Genomic DNA, 13,053 nt, shown 5'->3' with positions numbered 1-13,053 from the left:
CAAATCGTGTTGAAAATCTTTTTAAAAGATTCTGAATAAAATAAAGTATCTACGGAATTCATAGTATTAATTAATACGTTAAACAGTTTCACATGCAAAATTAATCATAACCATATGCACGTTCCATAAATGAGAGTGCTACTCCAATTAAAAACAAGCAAATAACCGGTAACAGTTATATCACACCAACTTCGTAATAGTCGTACAAATGGTTCAAATGCATGCTTATTTCATATATATTATATGAAAACACCATTTTCAGATTTGTTCTCTCCAACTTTCTACCTGCAATCAGTGTTGCAAACAATTAGTTATTAATCCCATCCCTTAATTTTGTAACGTAAATTAAAGTCAAGTATAAGAATTTATAATAATGTATATATATATATATATATATATATATGGTCATTTAAAAAACGTAAAACTGTAAAAGTATAAAACAAAATATCACACATGTTGACATGCAAAAACAATTATTATACAAATTCAAATTTTCGTTTAGTTAATTTATGCAATTATTTTGAACAATTGGTATCTTAAAATTTAAATTTTAAGATTTATCATTTCTTTTCATAACTTGAAACTATATTCTCCTTTGTATATATAAGAGATAGACTAATATATACAAGATGAAAATTATTTTCATTATCAATAATTACCAAGCATGTTTTGTAGATTTTGAAATTTTATTTTGCAGGCTTCAAGTTCAATATTTTAGGAGAAATTGCACCTAATTATAGAACATAAATAATTGACTCATGTAGTAACAATATCATTTTTGCATGCTTGGAGAATCATTTATGGAGAAATTAATAGTACAAAACTGCTTGGAAGCAAACAAATTAGTGGGTAAAAATAAAATGCAATAGAGAATTACCCAAGATGGAGAATCTTCTTGTCAGGGTGTGAGTAGGCAATTCCTCCCTCAATCACATTTGGGCTAAAGAAATTGCGAGAAGTTAGTGCTTGGATTGCATTGAGCTCTGGTCCACTCACCATGTTTGCCTGCTGAAGCCTCTCAATTTCTGCAATCTAGCGTTTGACATAAGTTGCATAAAATTAGTCTCTCTAAGACCAAAAACAATCAACAGCACCAGATATTTAGGGCATACTGTCACTTCTTATAAATTGTAAACTTTTACATTAGAGATACAACGACAGACCACATGACTGTTGTTACCCGTAACTAATCTTTAATAATACACAAACATATTGTATCCATGCCAAAACAATTAGTTTGTGTGTATGTACATAAATGCATAAGTGTATGTGTTGGGATAGCAAGGCATATTTCTTTAGCATAAATTTCCTTTAATCATATTATTAGGGAATCCATTAAATTATGTGTTTACCTTGGTTCGTAGACAAACGCTTTCATTTTCCAACTCAGTTTCCTATATAAAAGCGAAAATTAAGGTACAACTTAAGTTATATAAACTCATTAAATATAGAATTGGGGTTAACAACGTTAGAAAAAGTCATAAGAAAGTTAGAATTCACCCTTTTCTGCATATACTCTATTTCAGCTAGCAGCATTTCGTGCTGTTGCAGCAAAAAGAAACCAAAGTTAATTATATAAAAGAACATAAAGAAAACAAAAAAAATTATGGAATAATATTGATAATTTGATGAACATAAATAATTGATGAGTTAGATGCATTTAAATTGTCATATTTCCTTCTTATTTTTGTTACCTTCTTTGACCTGATCCTAGTAATGCCACGCTCAAGCCTATTCTCTAGCTGCTTTAACTCCTTAACAGTTAAGGAACTCAAGGAATCTCCCATCAGGTGCCTTCAAACAAAGAAAAAAAAACTGTATAAGCAACATATATGTGTGTGTGTATATATATATATATATATATAAATATTGAATCAACATAAAAGATTCTTACCAAATGTGTTTTTGTCAAAATTTTATGTTCTTCAATTTATATATATATATATATATATATAAAGAAATCTATAAGTGCAATGCATATATGAAAAGAAATCTATCCAAATCCTTGTATCAATCTTTATGATTCCTCTTTTCTTAAAAGAAATTCTTAAATGCAGGAAATTATGGGAGAAAATGCCGTAATTGGGCAATAGAGTTTAATTTATAGATCTTCAATCTTCATTTATAAATTCAAGTTTTATTTTTGAAAAGCAAGCTTTGTTATATATAATTGCTTAGTGCCCCCAAATTTTTATGCTGGCATTGCTAGCTACTTTTTTTTTTCTTGGTTCATATCATCATTGTTCAAGGATATTAATTACCTGTTAGAATTCTGTAGCATTTGTATCTGCTGTCTCAATTTGGCTGATTCTTGCTGATAATACTACAGCCAGTTCAATGAATCAAAATAGCAAGAAAAAGTAAGATTCATTGGTTGAACAAATTTGTGGAAAATGGTCATCAATCTTGCCATGCAAATTCATGCATGCTTCATGACAATATATTAATTACCTGAGCATTGATTTCAGTAACAGTGTTTGTGTTTGAACTATCTGAACATGCCTTCTTGTACCTCTCTATTGTTGATCTTATACTGCATCCAACAAAAAAAAAGTTCCTAAATTCATGCAGAAAAACCCAAATTCACATGGACTCTACATATAAATAAGCATGTAAACTAATAAAACACATGCATATATATTGTCCTTCAATTTTTGAATCAATATATCCAGCTTCAGTTATATATATGAGATTTCTGACTTTAATATTTTGGGTCAACTAGGAGTAAAATTCATGCAGATTTGAATCAAATTGTTTTGATGAGTCAAACAGTTCCAATTTATATTCTTCACAAAATCACAAAGCTAAATAAAGCAATAGAAAATAGATAATATTCCTTAATAAATATATATATATATATATTTATATTTATATACTGCTCTGTTGAGTAAAAAAACTTCATAGGTTGAGTTAAAAATTGTCATGCATGTTTTATTTTTTTATTATTTTAATCTTTTGATTTTTTAAACATATCTTAAATGATCGTGTGTCAATCCTCTAACTAATTATAGAAGAAAAAAAAACTCTAACCTCGTTAGTGAAATTTTAAAAATTTTATTGACAATGTATGAGATAATTTTTACATGCACACACATACACACATATATATAAACACACACACATATATATATCACTTTAATGTAAAAAAATGCATTAACAAATTCATAATTCATGAATACTCAATTATATATTTTGTTACTTGTTTATCTAGGTTTAAAAAATGTAAGAGAAAGGAAAGGAACAAAGGAAGGAAGGAACAACATAGTGAAAGACTCATGCACTATTTTTTTTTTTGTTGAAAGGCAGAAATTTTCATTGATAAATAACTCAGATACAAAACAATGACCAGAATAGCAAACATCGAGTAGCATATCTTACTAAAAAAAATTACATCTGAAAAGAATGAACCAACATCTAACTTTACCATTCTAAGATTTTGGATCTATTCACTCTTAATTTAGCAAAGCTATCAGCAACATCATGCACTATTAATCATGATGGATTCATTCTCACGGAAAAAATGAAATCAACATTATTAAAATTCAATTGAATTTAATTAAATCAACATTATTGAAAATTAATAAAAGTTTCATGTACTACTAATTATGATGTATTCATTCTCACGGAAATAATTAATTAAATCAACGTTATTAAAATCCAATGCAATATAATTAAATCAACATTAATAAAAGTTTTATGTTATTTAGATATCGTTTTGCATTGTGTTTGACTTTCAAAACACAGGTTTTGACTACTAACGTAATGACAAACATGGCATGGTTTGGGAGGGAGCTGTTTTTGTGATTTGCAAACTATGTTTGAAGGGAAATTATCAAATACCCTCCTTATTTTGTAATTATGAAAAAAAAATTATTCCCTAATTATTTTTTTCATTTTTTATAATTATTTTTAAATATATAGCATTCTCATCTTTTGATATATTAATATATTTTGAATTACTTATATAGAGGGAATATAACTATCTATTTTCTAGCTTGAAGATATTTAATCTTTTCAAGAAAATTTAAAACTTGTATTTTTGTATAATTTTTAAAATTAAGTCTTACAATTATTTTTTATACATCTTGATATAATTTAATTAAATAAAATTAACAATGGCTTATTTATGCTTTTAAATATGATTTTTTTCTCAATAATAACAAATATTAAAAATCTCATACCTCAAATTTTCACCATACTTTTTAAATATACACTTTTTTCCAAACCGAACTTTATTGAACCGCAGCATCTAGGCTATATTTGCTGCATTCGAACGTGTGTCTCACGGTCGTTAGTAAAAGTAATAACTTTTAAGAACTGAATTACGATAGTCAAAACTAGAGAGCAACATTGTTTTGTGTTAGCAATGAAGGAAAGGCCTAGCGAAGCACGAAAGACAGTTCCAATATCCTTTTTATAATGGAAATCTAAGACAAAAGGAAGGCAAAGAAAGGGATCTAGATTGCTTCCCATGAGAGCAAGGGATAGAAATCTTCAAAGCCCTAAAAGAGAAGAAGGAAAACTTTGGCTTTTTCATTAGAAAAGAAATTGATGTTTGTAGCTGATCAGAATAGCTGTGACCAACTATAGATTGCAATCATACAAAAATGGAAGAGAACTGATTCAAGTTTCAAACAAACTATTATAGCAGTAATATTTATTGCATGGACTTACTCAAGCAAAGAAAGCAAGTAGTAGATTTATTAGCGTATAAATATTATATATTATCAATAAATCACACAATGTTATGTCATAAAAAAATTTTAATATACTTTTAAGATTAAGTGTCTTTTTTAAGATTTTAAAATTTTAAAATTAAATTTTTTATGAGATATCATTGTATGATGTATCGATCGTGCATAATTTATATATACACTGATAATACATCAAATATGAACTCTTAAATTAATATCAAAAGTTTGGACAATAAAGGGCTTGTCCTATCCACAATATTACATATTATCATTGGTGGATCCACCTTATAAATTAGAGTATCTATGTATATCTCAAAAATTAAAAATTTAAAAATTTGAAAAAATAAATTATTGGATACTTCCAGAATTTTCATGTAGACATCCAAAAAATAAAAAAATAAGAAAATTTAAAGAAAAATTTTTTACTAAACATTTAAAATTTTTTCGAATATATATATTTTTTATAAAATTAATAAATTTATCCACTAATTTATATATATATATATATATATATATATATATATATATTAGAAGTGAACATTTTAAAAAAAATTCTAAATCCATTGATGTTGGTAGGGAATCAAATAATTCAACCAATACCCACGAAGATAGAAGAAAAAGAAATATTAGTATATTGTGAATGATGGCGGTGTTATAGCACGAGGTGGATAAGATAAAGAGCACTGCTCAGAAATAAAAGAAAAATGATGGATGGAGACTGGCGGTGGGAGGGGAGGGCTCACTACTGTAACGATGTGACGTGATGATTTAGGTGCTAATTGAAATAAAAGCGTTGTTTGCTTCACTTGCGATTCTCAAGGGTTAAAAAAAAAAAGAAAATCTAATTTAAAATTATAGTATTTAATTTAGTTAGGATTTTTTTATTTGATTTAATTAAATTTAAATATTAAATATATATAATAAATTCAAGTCAAATTCTTAATTGAGATGTAAAAAAATAAAAAAAAATTAAATCAAATCAAATTATATATTTTTATTAATTTATATATTTTTTAAATTTTATAAAAAAATTAATTATTTTATATATAAATTTATTTAAATATATTAAAAATTATATTAAAATAATATATAAAAAACAAAAAGTTAAATTTAAAAATTAATTAATCATATCGAACTAAATCGATAAAATTCGATTCGAATCGATCAATTTAAAAAAAAAATATATGTTCAAATTTGAAACAAATTTAAAAAATTTATAATATTAAATATTATTTAAAAAATTTAAATCAAATCTAATTCTATTTGAATCTTACCACTTTTAAATATTATAAAACTGAAGTTCGGTCCATTGATGATGCAAATTACAATTACAGCTGCCAGTACAACAGCTGCTGGGAGGAGAAAACTCATCCTTTTTTTGTTTTTGCTTTATTTCATTCTTTCAGCAGTGGGAGTAAAAAGCAGGAAGGTAAAGGACACAGATTAAATGCATTAATTTATCAATGAAGGAAAAGCTAACAAAGCAATGGTTACATATCTTAGTGAAGATAGAAAGAAAAGAAAGATCGGAAAGTTTCATGGTTAGCTAGAAATAGTAGCAGACAAACCGAAGAAATTGGCATCTCAGAAAGAATGAAACAGAAATTTTTGGAACTCTGTGCTAACAGATGTTGACTTATACGTCTGACATTAAAAACATTGAAAGCCAATGTTGATATGATATATCAATCTTTTCTTGATATGACAGAGTTTATCTCCAACGTTAACACTGAATCTACAAAGTCAATGGATTCATAATCGATTCCATAGAGTGTATACAAGCATTTCAAAAGTCAATGATCTATTTAATTTTGGTCATATAACACATCCAATTGTGAAACATAGTTAGATAAATATTAAAAGAATAAAGGAAAAAGTTTATAGTTATCTTAAAATGGAATAATTAAAGAGAAAATGATGGAATAAACAATTTCCAAAATAGAGCATAAACATGATGAATTATTTTTTAAAATTTGAATTCCTTCTTTAGAAATTCAAATTATTATTATAGCTTTATTAGTAAATATATTTTAAAATTTTTTAACTGATTTCTTTATCAATTCCTCGGTTGAGGTGATATAATTTTACTTGTGTCACAAACTTAAAAAATTTTTTAATAATTAAGAGATTTACAATTATATACTCAAATAGTTTTTAAAGATATATTGAAGACAAGTGACTTGAGTTAAACAAAGAGAGGTAGCTTTAATTATATATCCTATTTTATAAACTCTCCCAAGATCTAATTAAACTTTTAATATAAGTATCAAGTTCTAATTATTAGAGTGTCTCATTAGGGAAAAGGCATACATATATATATATATATATTATGGTAGATATATATTGAAACTCAAGTCGAATGTGCTTAATCTATGTTAGAATTGTTTGTCTATGAATTAGTTATATATCTTGCAGACATGACCTAGGATATATTATGCCTTCCTAACAAGTGATTGTAAAACCAATATCAAAATAGCCAATTTAAACCAATAATTGATTATCTTCTTTTGAATCTTCACCTTCAAACTAATCAATTAGTTTATTATTAAACCATCATACTAATCAAAACTAATGTTTTCAAACTCAAAGTTTAATTGAGTTGATTCATTCAATTGTATCATTAAAAGAAGACATTGAACAGATCTGATATTCAAATTCTCATACTTGCATTCCTTCTCTTATTCTTATAGTTGCTATCTTCTTTGTAAAGAAAAACAAATATTGTCAAATTGCTAATACATATTCAGAACATGTTCTAATTAAAAAAGAACACACATACTCCACTAGATTTTAATAATTATCATTGATTAGGCAATGAAAATGATTGAACTAGTTGACCAGTTCAGAAGACAAGACATAGCCCTCATGATTCCTTAACGGTTCAATGTCGTAGGCCAGTTTCCGAAAAGACTGCTCCCTAACCAACTCTCCATTTAATATGTAGCATATGCATCAGATGCATATAAAGCATGTCACATATATTTATTATATTTTCTATCAAATGGGACCACACACTCTCACTTTGGAAGGTCTTTACTTCTATATTGGAACTTTCTATTCTTTTATATTTTATTTTTATCATAACGTATAAATTCGTAAATTTATAATTAAATATAATTTAAAAAATCTTTATCAATTTTTTATTAAAGTTTGATTGACCACCAATCCTAAACTTGATTATCAGTCTTTAAAAAATAGGTTTTAATCTTCTTAACAGAACTAGATTTAAAAGTTCAGTTAAATGTAAAGAAGGTTATAGCACTTCTATAATATATACCCATTTAATTATAAATTATCTTAAAATTTTATAGTTTTAACAGTCTTAAATTTAATATTGAAAATAACTTTTAAAATTTTTTATTAATTTGATAGAATTCTTTAAAATATTTCATTACCTCTAAAGTATTTAAAAATCTTATTTGTTTTTTTGAAAATGCTCCGTCGTCAGAAAAATTTAATCATTTATTTTTTGTTAAATTTTCATTTTATTGAAAATATGTCTAATTTTTTCATCATTTGGGCCAAAATTAAAAATATTTTTTCACCTAAAAATGTCTTAGATTATCATCCATTTGCAATTATTAAGAATTTCATCATTGGAATTTATTTTCAAACAAAATTTTATGGTTTTACTTCTTAGTTTGGAGAAGAGTACAATTACTTTTATTGAAATTTCATTAAAATTATTTCACCATTTGGGTTAAATTTAGATAAATTCCTCACCTAAAGATTTTTTAAAAATTTACCATTTAAAATTTTTAGGAATCTCATCTTTTGAATAATTGTTAATTCATTCCCTAAAATTTTATTAAATTTATTTATATTTCTTTTGTAATTTGAAAATAAATATTAATTATTGTTATTGAAATTTTACCTAAATTTTTTTTAATTTGGGTAAAATTTAGAGAAAAATTTCTTGCCTGAAAATTTTCTAGAAATTAACCATTTGTAATTTCTAATAATCTAATAATTGGATAATTATTATTTATTTTTAAAATTTTATTAAAGTTTTATTTTATATATTTTTATACTTAGTTCTTCTAATTTTTCCTAAAAATTTAAACATGTATAATATTTCAAAAATAAACAAATAAAACAAAATAAAAAAAAATATACAAAAAAAAAAAATCGGCTTGACGAGGACTAGAAAATGGCTCATTTGAAGGAACAGAAACTAGCTTGGAAAGGCTAAAATCTTGGCTTGACTCAGTGGTGCGGCTTAGTGTTGAATTTACAGGTTTGGGTTTCAAGCGCGAGCTCCCCATCCAAATCCGGGTTGAGGCATGGATCTTCTTTACTTAATTGAAATATAGTGTTTCATGCTGCTATAAAAGCTAAATTTTGTCTTCTTCTTTCATTTCTTTTGGCTAGCTTCTCTCTCTAATTTTATTATCCTCCCTCTCTTTTACATCTCAAATGATCTTTCAACCTATTTTTTCAGATTTCAACTAGCGAGCACCACGTCAGCCTTCACAAGTCGTTGCCAAACACCATCGGCCGGAGCCATTTCAAGTCCAAAAACTCTCCTTCACTTGAGATTTATTTCTAAAATTTTAAATTTATTTATTTGATTTATTTTTCAAAATCCAATACGATAAACTAAACCAAAATTAACTTATTAAGCCTTTGATTTAAAATACCCAAATCATAAACAACTCCACCAAGAAATGGACTAGTTCATAGCTCACCACAATTGGGACTCAAAACAATTTCAAATGATATCAGACAAAATTAAGTGTTCACAATAATTCATTTGATAATTCGAACCCTACTAAGAAAACCAACGATTTTTTCACCTATAACATTATGTATACTTAATCCATCGATCCTTTAACCCATTATTGACCTCGCAAGTAGTAGGGTCACTGTTTCTGTAATAGAGACTTGACAATTTTGTTGGAAAGTGAAACACAATTTCAATTGTGTAAAAGCCAAAAGCTCAAGGCACTTGGCATCCGCTAGAAGTCTTCAAACATGAAGGAAGAAGAAGAAAAAAAAAGCATACGGACTTTGAAAGGAAAACAAAGAACTCTATTAGAAAATGTATTATTAGCAACTACAATTGTAACGAATAAAAATATCGTTGTAAAATATTATTATATTTATAATATTTTTAATTGTTATTACTTATTTGGATTTTTTATGTTTTATATAACGATAATTTTGTTGTTGTGAATTTCTATAAAATTGGTAGTGATAAAAAAACCTAAGAAACCTTAATAAAGTTGCAAGACAAAAATGAAGGCGGAGATATGACCCTGGTGCTAAGACACTTGAAAATTATGGAGTTCATTTGTGCTAAGACACATGAAAAATATAAAGTTCATTAAAGTTTATTAGATAGCATGATCGGAGAGACTCTGCATTTTATGATTGGACCTAAAATTATATTTACTTTCTATCTTTATTAATCCAAAATATAAGTACTTTGTATGATGAAGCCGTCAGAATTGGAAAAAAAGATTGGTCTTTCTTATCAAGAGGAAGATATCGTAATTAAAAAAAATTTATGAAAATGAAGAAAGAGAAGCAAGCTCATGAGGAAAGTAGTTCGGAGTCCGTTTGATTGGTGTTTAATTGGAATCTTAGTTTCTTTTTTCTAGTAAAGTATTCTGATGGGTCATTCGATGTTTCTGATATTTTTGCTAGCAATTGATGGAAGGAGTTGCTGACATGTTGCTTTGTTGGAGCCATCCTGATTGAATTCTCAAGATCTGGTTGTGCTTTGGTCCAGGATAAAGAGAAAGGAGCATTTATTTTTTGTGCAAGTTCAAGTTCCTTAGTAATCTGGGTTTTTAGATTAGTTTTATTGATTATTCGATTTTGGGTTTTTGTGAATGTTTGAACTTTTGTTGTTATCAGTTGTCACTGCTCTTGGATATCTTATTTACTATTGATATAATATCATATTAGATTTTTAGTGTTTTGTAGGTCTTTCAAACCTTTAGGTTCCATATTTGTAACCTTTTGATTACTATTTAATAAAATTTTATTTTGACAGAAAAAAAGTATTAACTTTCAGTTATATGGAGTTGATATAGGAGAACTTCATGCATTCTCTAATATAAGTATTAAGGATAACAAATCTAAAGATATTTAATTAGATTATAAAATTTTTATTTTATTTTTTAGGATAAGTCATTATAAACGTTTTTAAGATAGCTGCCGATCGACTAGACTTTGCCCGTATTTCCAGAAATAAGAAATGGTAATTTTAACAGAGAAAAGAAACTCAGCTATACATGCAAGAGATATGAAATTAAATATCTAAATTCATAAAACATATAATATAATATCATAATATATATATATATATATGATAATAGCTTCTGACACTCTCCAAAATAGCTAAAAATCACAGCCACTTAACTTAAGATTTGGCTGACTTCCATTGTCTGCTCACTTTCTGTTTTCAGCTCAGAAAATACATTGTCCCATTCTTGTTTTTTGTCAAAGCTTTTTCTTGTGAAGAATGTTCAAACCATGCATGTGATTAAAATAAATGACATAAAAAAATGAACCCACAAGCCAGAAATTGATCCCAAGCAAAGCAATCACAATTCACAACCAAAAATAGCATGAGGTGAGATTGAGATTTGAGGAAGAAAAGAGAAGTTAATTACTTGTTATTGGAGTACTCATAGAGGCGGCCACGGCTGGAGAAGACAATGAGAGCCACTTCCGCATCACAAAGGACTGAAAGTTCGTAAGCTTTCTTGAGCAGCCCATTCCTGCGCTTGCAAAAGGTAACCTGACGATTGGTGGTGTTCTCAATCCTCTTGATCTCGATCTTTCCTCTTCCCATCTTCACCAAATTAACCCTTTTTCAGTTCACAGAATTCTTCCTAAACAACCTGCAGCAATACACCCTGGTGGCTTAGAATTTGTCTCCTAAGGCTTCTTTTCTTTCTTTTCTTTTGGTTTTTTGGGTTTGGAAATATCTGATGTGATCAGTAAAAAAAGTGATGAAAAGCTAAGAAGAAAATTGTGAGTAGAAGCAGATCCAAAACAATGGATTGTTTCTGACTTAAGTAGAAGTAATAAAGGTTGCAAAACCACTGAGAAAACCTGCATCAATTAATAAGAAGGGCATGGAGAAAAAGTTAGTCATTCCCATACCCTATCTTCCGAGAAACTTTCAATCTTTAGCTAGTAAAAATGAACAAGATTTTTGGGTTTTATTTATTTCATAAATATAGCATCCTCTTTCTCCAGTATGAATGTGCGTGCGTATACGGTCGCACTAGTCTAGCATAGGCCCTCAACGGAGACCTAGAACAGGATAGAGAACTTCTATTATTTTTGGCTGATAAAAACTTGAAAAGAAAAGGATATCAACTCTAAATGAACGGAAGTTGAAGAGATTTGAACAGATCTGTACAGATTGTCCGAAATTCAAACCATAAAATATAGGTATGACAAAGGTATTAAAGCAGTGGCAATCAAGGAAAAGAAGAAAAAGCATCGTCTGAAGATCAAGTAGGGATGACAAACGAAGAAAACCCATCATGTATTTTGTTGGAAACCAAAGAATTATCTGTGATTATGCTGAGAAAAGAAGGGAAAGAAATGGAAAAGAGATCTTCTTCATGCAAGGAAGTATATAGAAGATTCCCTTGCTCTGACAACAGATCTAAGAAGATATATAAACCTCTTAAGAAAAGCAAAAAAACCATGCATTTAGGTAAACAGATATTGTTATAAAAAGTAAGTATATACATATTTTGACAAGATCTTCTTTCAAAGAAGATGAAAAAGCCCACGGACAGACCTGAGCTTTGGTCACACTTCCGGTCACTTCAGCTTTCGGAAAATTACGAATTCCAAAGAAGGAAAAATGTTTGGTCTGTAGATCGGCTGATAGCCCTTTGCTTTGTTTGTCAATCTAGAGAGGGGGAGATAATGAGCTAGAATGAATACAAAAGGAAGAGAGAGATGGGGGAGTCTTAGTCTATGAGTTGGAAAAAGGCGTTGGAATTGTAATTTGCCGAAAGGGCAGAGAGGACGTTGTAGTTTTAGCTAAATGAAAGAACTTTGCAGGTGCAAATTCCCACCATTTTTGGCAATAACGTTTCCATTTCATAGTCGTTATTTAAGGCCCCTGAACTCACTAACGTGCCCTTCCCACTAGGAATCTTTTTGTTTGTCAATTTAATGGGCGGTGTGAGATTGATCCCAATTCCCTGTCTCACTCTTTCCTTCCAATTCAATGGAATTAGGGTTTGGTCTTTGGTGTCATCCACGTATCTCTGCACTACCTAGTACCTACCCTACCTTATATAAATATTAACAGTTTATATTTCATCTAATGTCAGTGTGTAGATATCAAAGAAAATTCATTAAAAAATTAATATTAAAA

At 28.0% G+C, this 13,053-nt stretch overlaps 1 protein-coding gene across 5 annotated transcripts; it reads right to left on the bottom strand.

The window, feature by feature from the left end:
• Positions 1-121: 121 nt before the first annotated feature.
• LOC111276795 (agamous-like MADS-box protein AGL11) lies at positions 122-12,614 on the bottom strand. 5 transcript variants are annotated; one of them, XM_022862639.2, is made up of 10 exons: positions 12,466-12,614; positions 11,814-11,966; positions 11,318-11,548; positions 2,452-2,533; positions 2,262-2,323; positions 1,695-1,794; positions 1,501-1,542; positions 1,353-1,394; positions 878-1,032; positions 122-285 (listed from the first exon to the last, which is right to left on the bottom strand). In XM_022862639.2, the coding sequence occupies exons 3-10, from the start codon at positions 11,497-11,499 to the stop codon at positions 282-284; spliced, it is 669 nt and encodes a 222-aa protein (XP_022718374.1). In that variant the 5' UTR covers positions 11,500-11,548; positions 11,814-11,966; positions 12,466-12,614; the 3' UTR covers positions 122-281. The 5 variants fall into 5 exon arrangements, with proteins under 5 accessions (XP_022718374.1, XP_089619707.1, XP_022718367.1 ...); XM_089763581.1 differs by lacking the exon at positions 11,814-11,966 and having other exon boundaries at positions 11,318-11,762; XM_022862632.2 differs by lacking the exon at positions 11,814-11,966.
• Between the last annotated feature and the right edge of the window lie 439 nt (positions 12,615-13,053).

Source organism: Durio zibethinus, chromosome 7, assembly GCF_047325235.1.
Source record: "Durio zibethinus cultivar Kanyao isolate XHJ-2024 chromosome 7, ASM4732523v1, whole genome shotgun sequence".
NCBI classification, from domain to species: Eukaryota; Viridiplantae; Streptophyta; class Magnoliopsida; order Malvales; family Malvaceae; genus Durio; species Durio zibethinus.
This window is presented reverse-complemented; position numbering and strand designations above follow the sequence as displayed.